Below are 15,878 nucleotides of genomic sequence, written 5' to 3'. Positions count from 1 at the left end.
CCTCATTGCACTGTCCTCATCCTCCCTCCATGTTATTCTCAGTCTCCCCATCATCCTCCCTCCATGATGTTCTCAGTCTCCCCATCATCCTCACTGCACAGTCCTCATCCTCCCACCATGTTGTTCTCAGACTCACCATCATCCTCACTGCACTGTCCTCCTCATCCATCCATGTTGTTCTCAGACTCCCCATCATCCCCACTGCACTGTCCTTATCCTCCCTCCATAATGTTCTCAGTCTCCCCATCATCCTCACTGCACTGTCCTCCTCCTCCATCCATGTTGTTCTGTCTCCCCATCATCCTCCCTCCATAATGTTCTCAGTCTCACCATCATCCTCATTGCACTGTCCTCATCCTCCCTCCATGATGTTCTCAGTCTCCCCATCATCCTCCCTCCATGATGTTCTCAGTCTCCCCATCATCCTCACTGCACTGTCCTCATCCTCCCTCCATGTTGTTCTCAGTCTCCCCATCATCCTCACTGCACTGTCCTCATCCTCCCTCCATGTTGTTCTCAGTCTCCCCATCATCCTCACTGCACTGTCCTCATCCTCCCTCCATGTTGTTCTCAGTCTCCCCATCATCCTCACTGCACTGTCCTCATCCTCCATCCATGTTGTTCTCAGTCTCTCCATCATCCTCACTGCACTGTTCTCATCCTCGCCCCATGATGTTCTCAGTCTCTCTATCATCCTCACTGCACTGTTGTCCTCCTCCTCCATCCATGTTGTTCTCAGTCTCCCCATCATCCTCACTGCACTGTCCTTATCCTCCCTCCATAATGTTCTCAGTCTCCCCTTCATCCTCACTGCGCTGTCCTCCTCCTCCATCCATGATGTTCTCAGTCTCCCCATCATCCTCACTGCGCTGTCCTCCTCCTCCATCCATGTTGTTCTCAGTCTCCCCTTCATCCTCACTGCACTGTCCTCATCCTCGCTCCAAGATGTTCTGTCTCTCCATCATCCTCACTGCACTGTCCTCATCCTCCCTCCATGTTGTTCTCAGTCTCCCCATCATCCTCACTGCGCTGTCCTCCTCCTCCATCCATGTTGTTCTCAGTCTCCCCTTCATCCTCACTGCACTGTCCTCATCCTCGCTCCATGATGTTCTCAGTCTCTCCATCATCCTCACTGCGCTGTCCTCCTCCTCCATCCATGTTGTTCTGTCTCCCCTTCATCCTCACTGCACTGTCCTCATTCTACCTCCATGATGTTCTCAGTCTCTCCATCATCCTCACTGCACTGTCCTCATCCTCGCTCCATGATGTTCTCAGTCTCCCCATCATCCTCACTGCACTGTCCTCATCCTCCATCCATGATGTTCTCAGTCTCCCCTTCATCCTCACTGCACTGTCCTCATCCTCCCTCCATGATGTTCTCAGTCTCTCCATCATTCTCACTGCGCTGTCCTCCTCCTCCATCCATGTTGTTCTCAGTCTCCCCTTCATCCTCACTGCACTGTCCTCATCCTCCCTCCATGTTGTTCTCAGTCTCCCCTTCATCCTCACTGCACTGTCCTCATCCTCCATCCATGATGTTCTCAGTCTCCCCTTCATCCTCACTGCACTGTCCTCATCCTCCCTCCATGATGTTCTCAGTCTCTCCATCATCCTCACTGCGCTGTCCTCCTCCTCCATCCATGTTGTTCTCAGTCTCCCCTTCATCCTCACTGCACTGTCCTCATCCTCCATCCATGATGTTCTCAGTCTCCCCTTCATCCTCACTGCACTGTCCTCATCCTCCCTCCATGATGTTCTCAGTCTCTCCATCATCCTCACTGCGCTGTCCTCCTCCTCCATCCATGTTGTTCTCAGTCTCTCCATCATCCTCACTGCACTGTCCTCATCTCCTCCTCCATGTTGTTCTCAGTCTCTCCATCATCCTCACTGCACTGTCTTCATCCTCCATCCATGTTGTTCTCAGTCTCTCCTTCATCCTCACTGCACTGTCCTCATCCTCCCTCCATGTTGTTCTCAGTCTTCCCATCATCCTCCCTCCATGTTGTTCTCAGTCTCGTTGATATATTGTTTATTTCTGAGTGTGCAGTATATGTGTATATTTTGCACATAGATATCCACTTCCCTGTTGCTTCTATACACACTCAGGGCTAAGCTCTTCATCCATAATCTGTAGCTATTGTTTTGCATCTCTCCTTTTCTCGTCTGCTGTAATACGTGTTTTCCCAATGCAAATCGTCTAAGCGGAAAAATTAAAAACCCCTTAAAGTTATATTCTAACATTCTGCTGATTGTTCAGCAGAATTCAGTGTTTGCTGTGAACATGTCACATTGTCAACTTGGGATGATACTGTGGGTCACTTGGTATGACTAGTGGCTAGCTGTGGGTTAGTTTGAGGTAACCTTGTTAACTACTAGATTTAGAGTCTGGTATGTTACAAGCATGTGGTGTAGGTAAAGGCTGCGTTCTGGTTAGTTCTTAGCATGCTTTTGTTAGTATTGAATATCTCAGACTCATTAACATTACTGTGTCACTTGATGCATGATGTTGCAAGGAGTTAAGTGTGTTTCCCGAGGTGGAGTCAGACTGCGCTCATCTCAAGGTCCCCATGGCAACACAGAAAGGCATCCATCAGGAGGGGTATGGCAGTGTGCCAGAATGAGAGCTAACCAGAGTCCCAGAATCCTTTGCTGGACATTTGCCCAAGCAACAGTGAGATGTAAGAAAACAGTGTGAATAGAATTGTGTCTATTTATCGAGCTTCAGCGTACAAACACTGGACTCCAAGATCCCTGGCATCATACTGATAATTACACAGGAAAAATTATAGAAAACAGTGGCAGTTGTAGAAAGTGCTGTGTGAGATCCCCTATATTAGCGTCTACCATCAATAGAAGGCACTGCCCATGAGGCAGTGCCAGCCACTCCTCTACTAGGATAGCAACAGGTCATCTTCGCTTAAGAAAGCATATCACCAGTGCCAATCTCTCCTCACCCAATAGTGGTGCCAGCCTCTCCTTTACAAGGATAGCAATATGCCAGAATCGCTTCTGAAGGCATATCACTAGCACCAGACTCTCCTCTCCCAACATAACATTGGTGCCAGCCTGTCCTTTTCCTGTATAGCATGGGTGCCAGTCTTTCCTCTATTAGGATAGGATAAGTGCCAGCCTCTCCTCTGATACTATAGCAACGGTACCAGCCTTGCTGCAGATAGTATAGCAATGGGGCAAGCCTCGCCTCTGAGAGCATAGCAACACTGCCAGGCTCGCCTCTGAGAGCATAGCAACACTGCCAGCCTCACCTCTGAGAGCATAGCAACACTGCCAGCCTCGCCTCTGCAAGCATAGCACCAGTGCCAGCCTCGCCTCTGCAAGCATAGCACCAGTGCCAGCCTCTCCACTCTCTGCATACTGGCTGTTCCAGCCTTCCGTTTGCTAGTGCCAGCCTCTCTTCTATGAGGATAGCAACAATGCTGTCTCACCTCTGAAAACATAGCGTACCAGCCTCCCCTCTGCCAAAATAACAGCAGTGCCACTCTCCTTACACAGCTTAGCATTGGTGACAGTCTCTGCTCTATTAGGATAGCAGCAGTGCCAGCCCCTCCTCTGATAGTATAGCAATGGTGGCAGTCAACTCTCCCAAAATTGCATCGGTGCTAGGATCTCCTCTATTAGGATAGCAACAGTGCCAGCCTCGCCTCTGATAGCATAGAGGTGGTGCCAGCCTCTCTTTCATTCATCATAGCAGCTGTGCCAATCCATCAATCTCTTTTCTCAGCATGGTAGCAGTGGCATCCTCTTCTCTCTCACACCATAGCAGCAGTGCCAGCCTCTCATCCTCTCAGAATAATAGCAGTGCCGAGGCTCTCCTCTCCCAGCACAGCTGAGATACCAGCCTCCCTTCTCCCAGCATACTAGTGGTGCCAGTCTCCCTTCTCCCAGCGGTGCCAGTCTCTCTTCTCCCAGCACAGCTGAGATACCAGCCTCCCTTCTCCCAGCATACTAGTGGTGTCAACCTCTCCTCTCCCAGCACAGCAGCAATGCCAGCTTCCCTTCTTCTAGCATTGTAGTGGTGCCAGACATTTCTCTCCCAACATACTAGTGGTAACAGCCTCCCTTCTCACATCATATTAGCAATGCCAGCCGTTCATCTCCAGGCAGAGCTGTGGTGTCTACCTCCTTTCTCCTGGCATACTAGAGGTGCCAGTCTCCTTTCTCCCAACATACTAATGGTGTCAACTTGTTCTTCTAGCATACTACTGATGCTAACCTCTCTTCTCCCAGCATACTAGAGGTGTCTCTTCTCCCACCATACTAGCGGTGCCAGTCTCTCTTCTCCCAGCGGTGCCAGTCTCCCTTCTCCCAGCGGTGCCAGTCTCCCTTCTCCCAGCATACTAGCAGCGGAGCCAGTCTCCCTTCTCCCAGCGGTGCCAGTCTCTCTTCTCCCAGCGGTGCCAGTCTCCCTTCTCCCAGCGGAGCCAGTCTCTCTTCTCCCAGCGGTGCCAGTCTCCCTTCTCCCAGCGGAGCCAGTCTCCCTTCTCCCAGCATACCAGTGATGCCAGTCTCCCTTCTCCCAGTGGTGCCAGTCTCCCTTCTCCCACCATACTAGCGGTGCCAGTCTCCCTTCTCCCAGCGGTGCCAGTCTCCCTTCTCCCAGCATACTAGCAGCGGAGCCAGTCTCCCTTCTCCCAGCGGTCTTCTCCCAGCGGTGCCAGTCTCCCTTTTCCCAGCGGAGCCAGTCTCCCTTCTCCCAGCATACCAGTGATGCCAGTCTCCCTTCTCCCAGTGGTGCCAGTCTCCCTTCTCCCAGCGGTGCCAGTCTCTCTGCTCCCAGCGGTGCCAGTCTCCCTTCTCCCAGCGGTGCCAGTCTCTCTGCTCCCAGCGGTGCCAGTCTCCCTTCTCCCAGCGGTGCCAGTCTCTCTGCTCCCAGCGGTGCCAGTCTCCCTTCTCCCAGCGGTGCCAGTCTCTCTGCTCCCAGCGGTGCCAGTCTCCCTTCTCCCAGCGGTGCCAGTCTCTCTGCTCCCAGCATACTAACGGTGACAGCCTCCCCTCATCCTGCATTAACTAGTCTTCTTTCTCCCAGCATACCAGCGGTTCCAGTCTTTACTTTACAACCAGATTGTGTGTAAAAAATGAGTCATGCCAACGTCACAGCAGGAAGAGACATGTGAGGACAGCAGCCGATTCTGACCTAACATAAATAAACAGCATTCTGGGCTCAGCCCACTAAGCAGTGCTCAGAGGTGTGACCTGGGTGTGTGACACATAATATTTGTCTTACCTTCTAGTGATCATGTCCTGACCTGTCTACATTACAGCATAGGCAGAGGAGTCAGAAGGGGATAATATGATATTATCATTAGCCAGGCACCAATGGATAACACACATTCTTTCACAGTGGACATTATTTAGGTCTGAGCTCACCTAACAATCAGCCCATGGGGGGGGGCAGCATGCTGGGACTTGTAGTGCACACGACACTGCTGCATGTAAGTGAAACCACGTGTTGCAGCGAGTCACGTGCCTGCTATGACACACGTGAGCACAGGGGCCGCAGACGGGGCGGGCACGGCGCATGCGCGGCCTAATTCCAGCAACGCAACAACATGTTTGTGAGTGTCGATGACGTCACGGCCAGGTGGCATTCCTCGGCTGGTGGGGGCGCGGCGTCATCACGGAGCCGTCGGCGGCGCGCACGTACGCATGCGCGGAATCCCAGCCCTGCGCGGCCCCGCACATTGCGCGCTCCAGGCGGGCTGCGGCTTGCAGAGAAGCTGACGAGCAGAGCACGGAGCACACAGCCGCCAGCACCGGAGCAGCTCCAGCCTTCCTACAGCCTGCACACTGCCTCCCTGCGGGGCTCCCTGTGCAGCATGTCCGCAGCACAGGTGTCCTCGTCCCGCCGGCAGTCCTGTTACCTGTGTGACCTGCCACGCATGCCATGGGCCATGATCTGGGACTTCACTGAACCAGTCTGTCGTGGTTGTGTCAATTATGAGGGTGCAGATCGGATAGAGTTTGTGATTGACACAGCGCGCCAACTAAAGCGCAGCCATGGCTTCCAGGATGGTCGCTCTCCGGGGCCACAGGGGCCCGCCTCCGGCGTTAAACAGCATCCAGCTGTGCAGGCAGCCCTGACTGCCAAGGACACAGCGCAGCTCAATCACTTGGATGGGTCATCGAAGGCGGCTGCCTCTGGGCTAGAGAGGTATGGACTGGCTACTGACCGCGGCCGCTTCGAGTACACCCTGGCCGCAGCTCGTCTTCCCAACGGCCTTAATGGATTCCCGAAACCAGGCGAGGATGGGCCCCCAGAACTGAATCGTCAAAGCCCGAACTCTCGGGGTCGTACTAGTCATGGATTAATCCCACAGTTGGCACCTGGACAACTTAGCGTTCCCCCAAATCTGCTCCCTCAGACCTTGCTTAATGGCCCACCAACGGCTTCTTCGTCTGGTGCCCCACACGTGCTTGGAAGGGGTCCCGCCGGCTCTAGTGGCCTTAGCGTCCCCCCACCCCCTACAGCAACTTCTTCTGGTGACCCTAAGCGTCCAGGCTCTGTGTCTAGCACTGACCAGGAGCGGGAGTTGAAGGAAAAACAACGGAATAGCGAAGCTTTGTCCGAACTTACAGAGAGCCTACGAAGTCGGGCAGAGGAATGGGCAGGAAAGCCCAAGGCTGTGCGGGATGCTTTGCTCACCTTATCTGCATGTACACCTTTTGATGTTCGTTTCAAAAAAGACCATGCTTTGTTGGGACGAGTTTTTGCCTTTGATGCTACATCCAAGCCGGGCCTCCTGGACTATGAGTTAAAACTGTTTGTGGAGTATCCTAGTGGCTCACTTAATGTGTTCAGCTCAGCTTCTGGTGTAGCCAAGCAGATGTACCAGGACTGCATGAAGGACTTTGGCCGTGGCCTGTCTTCAGGTTTTAAGTACCTGGAATATGAAAGAAAGCATGGCTCTGGAGACTGGCGTTTGCTTGGAGACTTGCTACCTGAGTCAGTACGCTTCTTCAAAGAGATGGTTGGAGCAGACATGCTACCACAGCCCTACCTTGACCCTGGCTGTCCCATGCTTCCTAGTGCTCTTGTGAACCTTCCTCGCGCCCTTGCTGCAGCAGCTGCAGCTGCATCCTCCTCAGCTGGTGGAAGCAGTCAAGCTAGAGGGGGAGCGAGAAAACGCAAGGCCTCACCTGAACCAGATTCTGTTGAGGGACAGATGTGGATAACTGGTCAGCCTGATGGTATAAAACAGTTGAGCTTAGCAGCTGCTGGAGGAACTCCGTCCTCTTCCTCTTCGGCAGCATCCTACGGTGGCCCTGCTCCACCACCACCCCCGCCACCACTTGGCCCTGTGCACCTGCAACGAACCACCCCACCAGAGAGTGCCCCACCAAATGGCCCATCACCAATGGCAGCACTGCAGTCCGTGACAGACACTTTGGGCACTGCCCATTCCCCCAAGGATGGACAGACAGGTGGGGTACCTCCTGTGCACTCCACCACCTCATCCGCTCGCAGGAACAGCAGCAGCCCGGTGTCGCCGGCTTCGAGACGTCTCAATTCTCGCAATGGTGGGGGCTCAGCGGAACTCAGCCTCCAAGTGGCACCTGCTGGGGGAGCCCCTCATCCGGGAATGGACCAAGTGCACCCCCAGAACATTCCTGACTCGCCTATGGCCAACAGTGGCCCTCTATGCTGCACCATCTGCCATGAGCGTCTGGAGGACACACACTTTGTCCAGTGCCCATCTGTACCCAGCCACAAGTTCTGCTTCCCCTGCTCCCGGGAAAGCATCAAGGCCCAGGGAGCAACAGGTGAGGTCTACTGCCCCAGTGGAGAGAAGTGCCCCCTGGTCGGATCCAATGTTCCTTGGGCTTTCATGCAGGGGGAAATTGCCACAATCCTTGCAGGGGATGTAAAGGTGAAAAAGGAGAGAGACCCCTAGTAACAGTGGATTTCACTTGTATGTAAAGCACGTCATCTATAGCCTGCAGACCAAGGACAGGCTCCAGGGTGGCGTGATCAGGATACTGGACATTATATATTTACATCTAATCCCACTGCCCTGGACCAGCCTGCAAACATACATGAGGCCATGATGTTCCCAGATGTGATTAATCAGTCAACAGGTTTGGGGGCCATTTGGGATTTGGAACCGTGAAATAGAACAGTTTGTACTATTCATCTTTTTGGGGATAATGTGCTGGAGTTTTATTATCATGAAGTAAAAAAACAAAACACAAAAAAAACAAAAAAAAAAGGCGCCTGTGGGACAGAACTTGGAGATCTGAATCGTGTAAGTCCCAAAAGCAGAGGCAGATGGAGGCTGCTGTATAAAGCTTTTGCGGATCCTAGCTTGACTGTTGGGCTGGATGGTCATAAAAACTTAGTCTTATGTACAGATCTTATTTTTGTGGTGTTTCAGGAGTTTGAGACACTTGTTATGTAAACTTCATTTGAAGGGTGACACAGATTATGTTTGGGTGTTGTGGGATGATATGTCCTTTTTTTTTTTTTTTTTCCCCTTTTTCACCCCCTCCATTTTTCCAGCTTCTGTGGCAAGTGTGTCCACTAGGTAATGGTTCTAGCACTTAGCGATGCTGCTGGTGTGTAAGTTTTTGTAATGTACGCACTTCTCTCAAGTCCGAGGGGCGGAAAGTAAATCTATTAAATCTTTAAAACAAAACATATACCCGTTTTCCTTTGAGGTGGGTGTGACGGACACATCACACAATGTTATTTCTTACCCTGTCCCCTTTTATGATGAGGTTGTTTGTTTTTTCACTGATACTATAAGAGGAGGGTGTATAATCCAGTGTAATTATCACTTTGCAGGTTGCTGCAGGTCTACACAATGCAATTTTAATTGGTTTAACCCGGGAAGTGCTGGCAGTAACTACTGTCTCTGGCCAGTAAAGGGTGACGTGTTTATGTTTATATATATTTCTATATATAATTATAAACATATATATATATATATATTCTTTTTGCACGGATGCTTTTAAGCAGTAGAGCAAATTGCTGTCTGTACATTTAGGGTGGGATAAACTTTTCTTTGTCCAGAATACATTTCTGTAGTAAAACAGACCACTGTTATGTGCCTTGGAGCTGATTACATTGTAATAAATCTGATTCATATTACTGCTTTTGGAAAAGTTCCTGTTTTATTTTGATTACACAGAAATGATCTGTAGATCTCTCGGGCTGTCTCCCCGCACAGTCTGGTGGTCTCGGCTTGTTTCGTTCTATGTTGCTCTCTCCCCTGGCAGCCTGTTATAACACCATATTGTGGCACAAAATAAATATGGCTGCTCTTCACGGCATGACACCTAATGTTCTATGTACAGGGCGGCCAACCGTTGGTAAATCTGATCGTAAAAAGTTAAATATGTGTCCATCATTAAAAATGAGATGCTACTAAAGTATACCTGGCATTTGCCTCGCCGATGTCTTTGGGTCTGAATGGCGTCCCCAATTTTCAGTCTTCGAACCCTTTTTCTAGCTATTACTTCTGATTGATACATTTAGAATTGCATACATGTCGGTAATTGTTTTATACTTGTCAGTAAATGTTTCTGTGGGTTGGCAGCCTACTGACGCCTGTGTACAAGCTGTGTCGTCTGTAGACGAGGCCATGTTGTGCGGACATTGTCCCTGCATGTGTCACACAGCTCACTGGCGTGCATGTTGCGTGTTGTATGTTGCGTGCATTTCTGTGTCTGCACTCTGACCCCTCCCTGGTGGTGTAGTGTTTATGGCTGCTTGTATTCGGCTGGCACACGTGTGGTGGGGTATATTTCTGTGTCTTGTACACTGGCGGGGCTATTATAATATGTTGGGTGAATTCTTCCAGCAGACGCTGATTAAGCATTTTCAGTCTGTCTCTTATAACGTCCCCATCCCCCACCGACAGAGTGTAACCCCTTCCTGTCCTGGAACCTTGGTGACTCTGGGGTATTTATAGTTGTGATTTAATTAGTGTATGGATTATATACATGCAGATAATGAGAGGGAACAGTCTACTGAGTAATGTAACAAATTATCACCTTGGGAGTGAGGGGGGTGTAACGTGGAGTTGAGGGGTGATAAGTATATTTATGACACTGTGGGGATCGCCTCCTTTCATACTGTGCTGTGTGGGGGTGCAAAGAGCTGCCGGTAGAATTTACTCGTGGTATCTCGGCATGTAATGCGGATGAGGTGGTGTGTAATGTGCTCTCAGCTGCGATGTGGAATGGGGGAGGGATAAACATGGAGGTGTAATTTGTGGGTACAGGGTGCAATGAGCATTCTCTAATATGAGGATACTGGATGTAATGAGTAATATTATTTATAAGGCACCACAGATTCCGTAGCGCCGGATACAGAAGCTAGTATCAAATAGATGAGGTAATACACATAAGCACCTCACATGTGTGAATAAGGCTATGGGGACTCACACAGAGTGCAGCGAAATACATGACCGGACTATGAGGGAGTCAGACAGTAGACAGATGTGAGACAATAGGTAGAGAGGACCCTGCCCCCGAGAGCTTACATTCTAGAGGGAGGGGTGGTGAGAGACAGTAGGACCAATGAGACAATGAAGATGGCAGGTGAGGAAGAGGAGGTGGTAGGAAGGTGTAACAGCCTGTATTATGTGGGGGGCTCAGGGTATAATGAGCATTCTCTCTCATTGTACGGAATTGGGTGACAGAGTGTGTTATGTGTACGCTTATTATACAGCCTTACAGAACTGATTTATTAAGAGCAGTAAATGTAATGTTCAGAGTTTGGTCCCTGACCATGGCCTTATCTGTGTGGAGTTTGTATGTTCTCTCTGTGTTTCCTCTGGGTCCTCTGGTTTCTTTCCAAACATACAGGTAGGTTAATTGGCTACTGACAAAATTAACACGTTTGTGTGTTAGGGGATTTAGCCTGTAAGCTGCAAAGCGGAAAGGGATGGATGTGAATGAGTTCTCTGTACAGCGCTGCAGAAGTAGTGGCGCTACATAAATAAATGGTGAGGATTATATTTGTTACATGACTGACAAGATGAAATAGTGATTTCCCCCATCAGGATACCCATCATACTGTATCTTTGAGTTTCACACCACATTGAGCTGCAGTTGTAGCCTCAGTCAATGTTTTTCTGCATTGTGTATCCTCAGCGTTGTGTTATGTTAGTTTCACTAATGTATTCCAAGTGGGCGGGGCTAGCGGCAACCTGTAGGATTAATACCGATGCTTAACAGGTCCACATTATTTCATGTATACAGATGTGACACGTTCGTGCCGTGATGGTGAGGGGCTTGCAGTCTGTCCGTTGTGTGGTTGGTGGACATGAAGAGGCGGTGCTGATACATTAGGAATTCTTATTCCCTTTGTGAAATGTGTATAATGTAACCTATCAATGTTCTTATGAGCGAGTACTTTCCTCACAATGACAAGTGACCCCTCCTGTCTCCAGGTCCAGGAAGTTAATCAGGGGGTGCAGCATGGGTGGAGTAAACGTTAAATAACGTCCTGTACAATGAGAGGAGCCCAGCTTGTGCCTGGTCAGAACGTCATATTTCATGTAATAAGACCTCTGACTGTCAGCGACATGACTTGTGTAATACCACTATATCTAACAATGAGATTCCGAGCAGTGGCGAGGAGGTTTAACACGTGAGTCATGTATGTAGCTTCATATTAGCTAAGTCTCATGTTTCAGGATTCCTAGTTTTATGTTGATTCATTTTTCAAAAGTAGATATATCCAGATGAGCAGGAACAATCTGTAGTCAATCAGAGCATTAATATCTGAGAGTAACCATCAGCTAATAGGAAGATTACACTGCTAGTGCCCCACTAGCTGCAATCTCCATTGCTGAGGCTGGTGGAGCTGTTGGAGAAATGTGGTGCCCGGGTACTGAAGAGCACAGGTGACATGAAATCCCCCCGCTCTATAAGGCTGTGGTGTAGCTGACAAGTGGCGGTGACCAGCACACAATTATTATCTTATAAGGAAAGGATTTGCAGAGCTGTACAGGACAATAAGGTGCTAGGCGGGGTATAGCCTCCCGCTTTACCTTGAGGCACGAGAAATGGGGGAATGATGGGCAGAATAAGGAAGAAGCTGGACCTGTACCGAGAAGGATGGTGCAGCAAACGGGGACAGTCACGTATTGAAAGGAGACTCTGGTGTGCTGGTGGCATAGGTAATGAAGAAGGACAAGCGGTTCCTGTCCGTGAGAGCTTACAATCTACAGGGGAGGGCAGACAAACTGGGGTGATACAATATATATATATGTATTTGAGTAGACGTTGCTGATTCTGAGCTTGGCTAAAGCTGGAATGCGCTGTCTGTGATATGTGATGTAGATGCCGCCCATGTGGGCAGTTATAGGAAGAGGTTAAAGTTGAGCGTTATAAATAATGTAAATGTAGAGGACGCAGTATTCCTTTATAAATAATATATATATATATATATATATATATATATATATATATATATATATATATATATATATATCTCCCTCTGTGGACCTGTCCATAAACCTGTGTCTCTAATATATATGTGTATTTATAATATTAATGTCTGTGTGTATAAAACATAGTGGTCAACCAGGCCAAAGTTCAGCAACAGTACTGTGCAGGGTATACTGGTGCTATATAAATAAACAAAGTACTAGTACTTTGCTCAGAACGCGGGTGCCTTAGGTGGGAGGAATGCAGAGCGGGCACCAATAAGGTGAGATGTCATAATCCCCTGCCAGTTACAAGATCTCCTTATCGCATCAGTTGCAGCGACTTGCACATGATGTGGCTGCGTGAAGAGGGGGGTGGAGGTCACACAAGTGAAGTTTGGGACCCCCTGATTAGGTACATTAAATATTTGTACACAGTCAATCTCTGGAACAGTATTTAGATGCTGTGCCTGATCATCAGTTGGACTGGTCTGATTACTTGCTCTCATCCATGCAATCCTCCCTTTAATGTTACCCCCAGATCCTTTCCCTTCATGTTGTCTTATTCTTTAGATGTTCCAGAGGCAGATAACACATCCCCACAGAACGCCTAATGTCACAATGAGAGGGTCACATTATTTGACAATAATATCAAATACCGAAATACATTGGGCCGTATGAACTTAAAAAAAAAAGTAAATCTATTAACCCAATATAATTTTAATTGCGCATTTTATAATCACTCATGTTTTCTATGTTTCTTTATTAAAAGCAGCACATTCCTCTAGACCACGACTTCTAATTTTCAAACTCCCCAGTCATTATTGAAGGAGAACATTTAAGTCTCTGTATTTAGTAGATTGCAAATAGTATGGTCCTGAGGAAAGATCTTTAATAAGAGCCAAAGTTGTACATGCGAATGACTGAAAAAGCCTTCTATAAATTGTATCCTGGGAACCTAATTACAGGTTCCTGGGGACCCTTCTCAACAGGGGTTAATGTGAGATCTTTAGCTGTAGAACGGATTGGTTGGATGCACCCGTAGGCCAAAGCTTATTGCTCCTGTGGGCCCACCCATATCAACATTAACGTATTTTGATTATTTAATCCCCTTGTGTCATTACTGTTGAAGGCTATTGTGGTTTGTATGTATATGTTAGTGCTAGATAGAACATGTCATTTTCCATGAGGTATTAAACATAAGCCATAATAACTTGGTCCCATCTCTGAGACCTAGCACAGCCCAACACAGCAAAGGAATACCAGGGGAGGCAGGGTGGAGATATAGCTTAGGGTGAGGGCACATAATAGTGCTCTTTCCTCGGAAACCAGAAACTAGTCCCCACAGAAAACGTTCTAGTCCTGTGGAGCTGAAGCCTCACCTTGGTCGTAGCTCTTTATTTCTCACCAGGAGATATTTAAGAAGAAATAAAGTTTAAAAACACAGGCCTGGGAGAAACGCAAGAAATTTCAGGTCCTGCCTGGTGATTTCAGTTCCCGTTAGACCAGTGTTCGCAGTGGACTAATGAGTCGCATCAAGCTCCAGTGTTAGGCCAAGCTTGCCAATGTGGCTGTTCCTCCATTATCTATACTCTTAACCTGAGGAGTATTAATACCAATAATACTGTGCAGAAGTCCTGAGGTCAACAGAGTATGGGTGAGCATATCCAGCTCTAAAGGAAAAAGGGGCTGCTATAGGTGAAGATCGGCTAGCCTGGATTCCTGGTGTTCACAAAGAGAGTTGAGACTACCATTACAACTGCATTCTCAGTGATGTCACTCGTTCCTAATGAATGGATAGGTTGCACTCTCGGTGGTGCCATACAAGGTTGGGGAAGGAGGTGATGACAAAGGGTAAAGAGAGTCCAGAGAGCTTACACTCTTGAGGGAGAGGTCCATGCCAAGACAATAGTGGGACTGGAGCTGATAGAACATGCAGAGGCTATAGGATAGGATATAGTGACCAGGGGTGTTGAGAGAATGTTTGAAGATTGGGGGAGAGCCTTTTCAGGTGGGGTAAGAAATTCCATTAGGGGAGCAGCATGGGAGAAGTCTTGGTGGTGGAGTGTGAAGTGGTTATCACAGAGGAGGAGGCAAGAGGGAGAGGTCAGATTTATGACGGACTGGTTGCGAGTGCTTGGATCGGATTCTGGAGGATTTAGGGAGCTACTGTAGGGATTTGTAGAGTGGTGCAGCAGGAATAGAGCTGCAATCAGTCTGTCTCTAGCATTTAGGATTGGTGAGAGAAGCCAGATAGCCCGTGTCTTCTGCAACCTTCTGCTATCAGGCTTGGACATTGTGAACTGCATTCCTGCAATTATTACAATGCAGCCACATAGTGTATATTAGTATAGTGTATTTTACCAATGTGGCCACCTGTTCAGGTTCTTGTCCATCTGAGCCATAAAATAGGGACTATGCTATAGGGCAAAAAGATAAGGAACATAGTATCTGACATTATTATTTACTATCGTGAATAAAGCGCCAATCATATTATGCATCACTCTACAAAGTATTTGTAGCCTTTCGTACCCATCGCTGCCCCACTGGAGCTTGGTCTAAATTCCCTACCACACACACAGGACACCAGGGTCCATTCTGTTAGAAGCCAGTTAATCTAGCAGTATGGTTACGTACCGCTGGCTGGCCTACTGCCCCGCCCATGTGGGTACGTACCGCTGGCTCACCTACTGCCCCGCCCATGTGGGTACGTACCGCTGGCTTACCAACTGCCCGCAAGTGGGTACGTACCGCTGGCTGGCCTACTGCCCCGCCCATGTGGGTACGTACCGCTGACTTACCAACTGCCCGCAAGTGGGTACGTACCGCTGGCTGGCCTACTGCCCCGCCCATGTGGGTACGTACCGCTGGCTGGCCTACTGCCCCGCGCACAGGTACGTACCGCTGGCTCACCTACTGCCCCGCCCATGTGGGTACGTACCGCTGGCTTACCAACTGCCCGCAAGTGGGTACATACCGCTGGCTGGCCTACTGCCCCGCCCATGTGGGTACGTACCGCTGGCTGGCCTACTGCCCCGCGCACAGGTACGTACCGCTGGCTCACGTACTGCCCCGCGCACAGGTACGTACCGCTGGCTCACCTACTGCCCCGCGCACAGGTACGTACCGCTGGCTCACCTACTGCCCCGCGCACAGGTACGTACCGCTGGCTCACCTACTGCCCCGCGCACAGGTACGTACCGTTGGCTCACCTACTGCCCCGCGCACAGGTACGTACCGCTGGCTCGCCTACTGCCCCGCGCACAGGTACGTACCGCTGGCTCGCCTACTGCCCCGCGCACAGGTACGTACCGCTGGCTCACCTACTGCCCCGCGCACAGGTACGTACCGCTGGCTCACCTACTGCCCCGCGCACAGGTACGTACCGCTGGCTCACCTACTGCCCCGCGCACAGGTACGTACCGCTGGCTCACCTACTGCCCCGCGCACAGGTACGTACCGCTGGCTCACCTACTGCCCCGC

General features: G+C 49.6%; 2 protein-coding genes across 3 annotated transcripts in view; one reads left to right on the top strand and one right to left on the bottom strand.

Moving 5' to 3' along the window:
* The window catches only part of ANGEL1 (angel homolog 1), a 146,325-nt gene that overhangs the window by 64,003 nt on the left and 66,444 nt on the right, over positions 1 to 15,878 (bottom strand). The gene's annotated exons all lie outside the window — the stretch shown is intronic.
* On the top strand, positions 5,530 to 9,106 carry IRF2BPL (interferon regulatory factor 2 binding protein like). Its single transcript, XM_075194641.1, has one exon. The coding sequence runs from the start codon at positions 5,568 to 5,570 to the stop codon at positions 7,908 to 7,910; it is 2,343 nt and encodes a 780-aa protein (XP_075050742.1). The 5' UTR covers positions 5,530 to 5,567; the 3' UTR covers positions 7,911 to 9,106.

Source organism: Mixophyes fleayi, unplaced genomic scaffold (genome assembly GCF_038048845.1).
Source record: "Mixophyes fleayi isolate aMixFle1 unplaced genomic scaffold, aMixFle1.hap1 Scaffold_93, whole genome shotgun sequence".
Taxonomy (NCBI): Eukaryota; Metazoa; Chordata; class Amphibia; order Anura; family Limnodynastidae; genus Mixophyes; species Mixophyes fleayi.
Note: the sequence above shows the minus strand (reverse complement) of the source record. Positions and strands in the feature narration are given on the sequence as shown.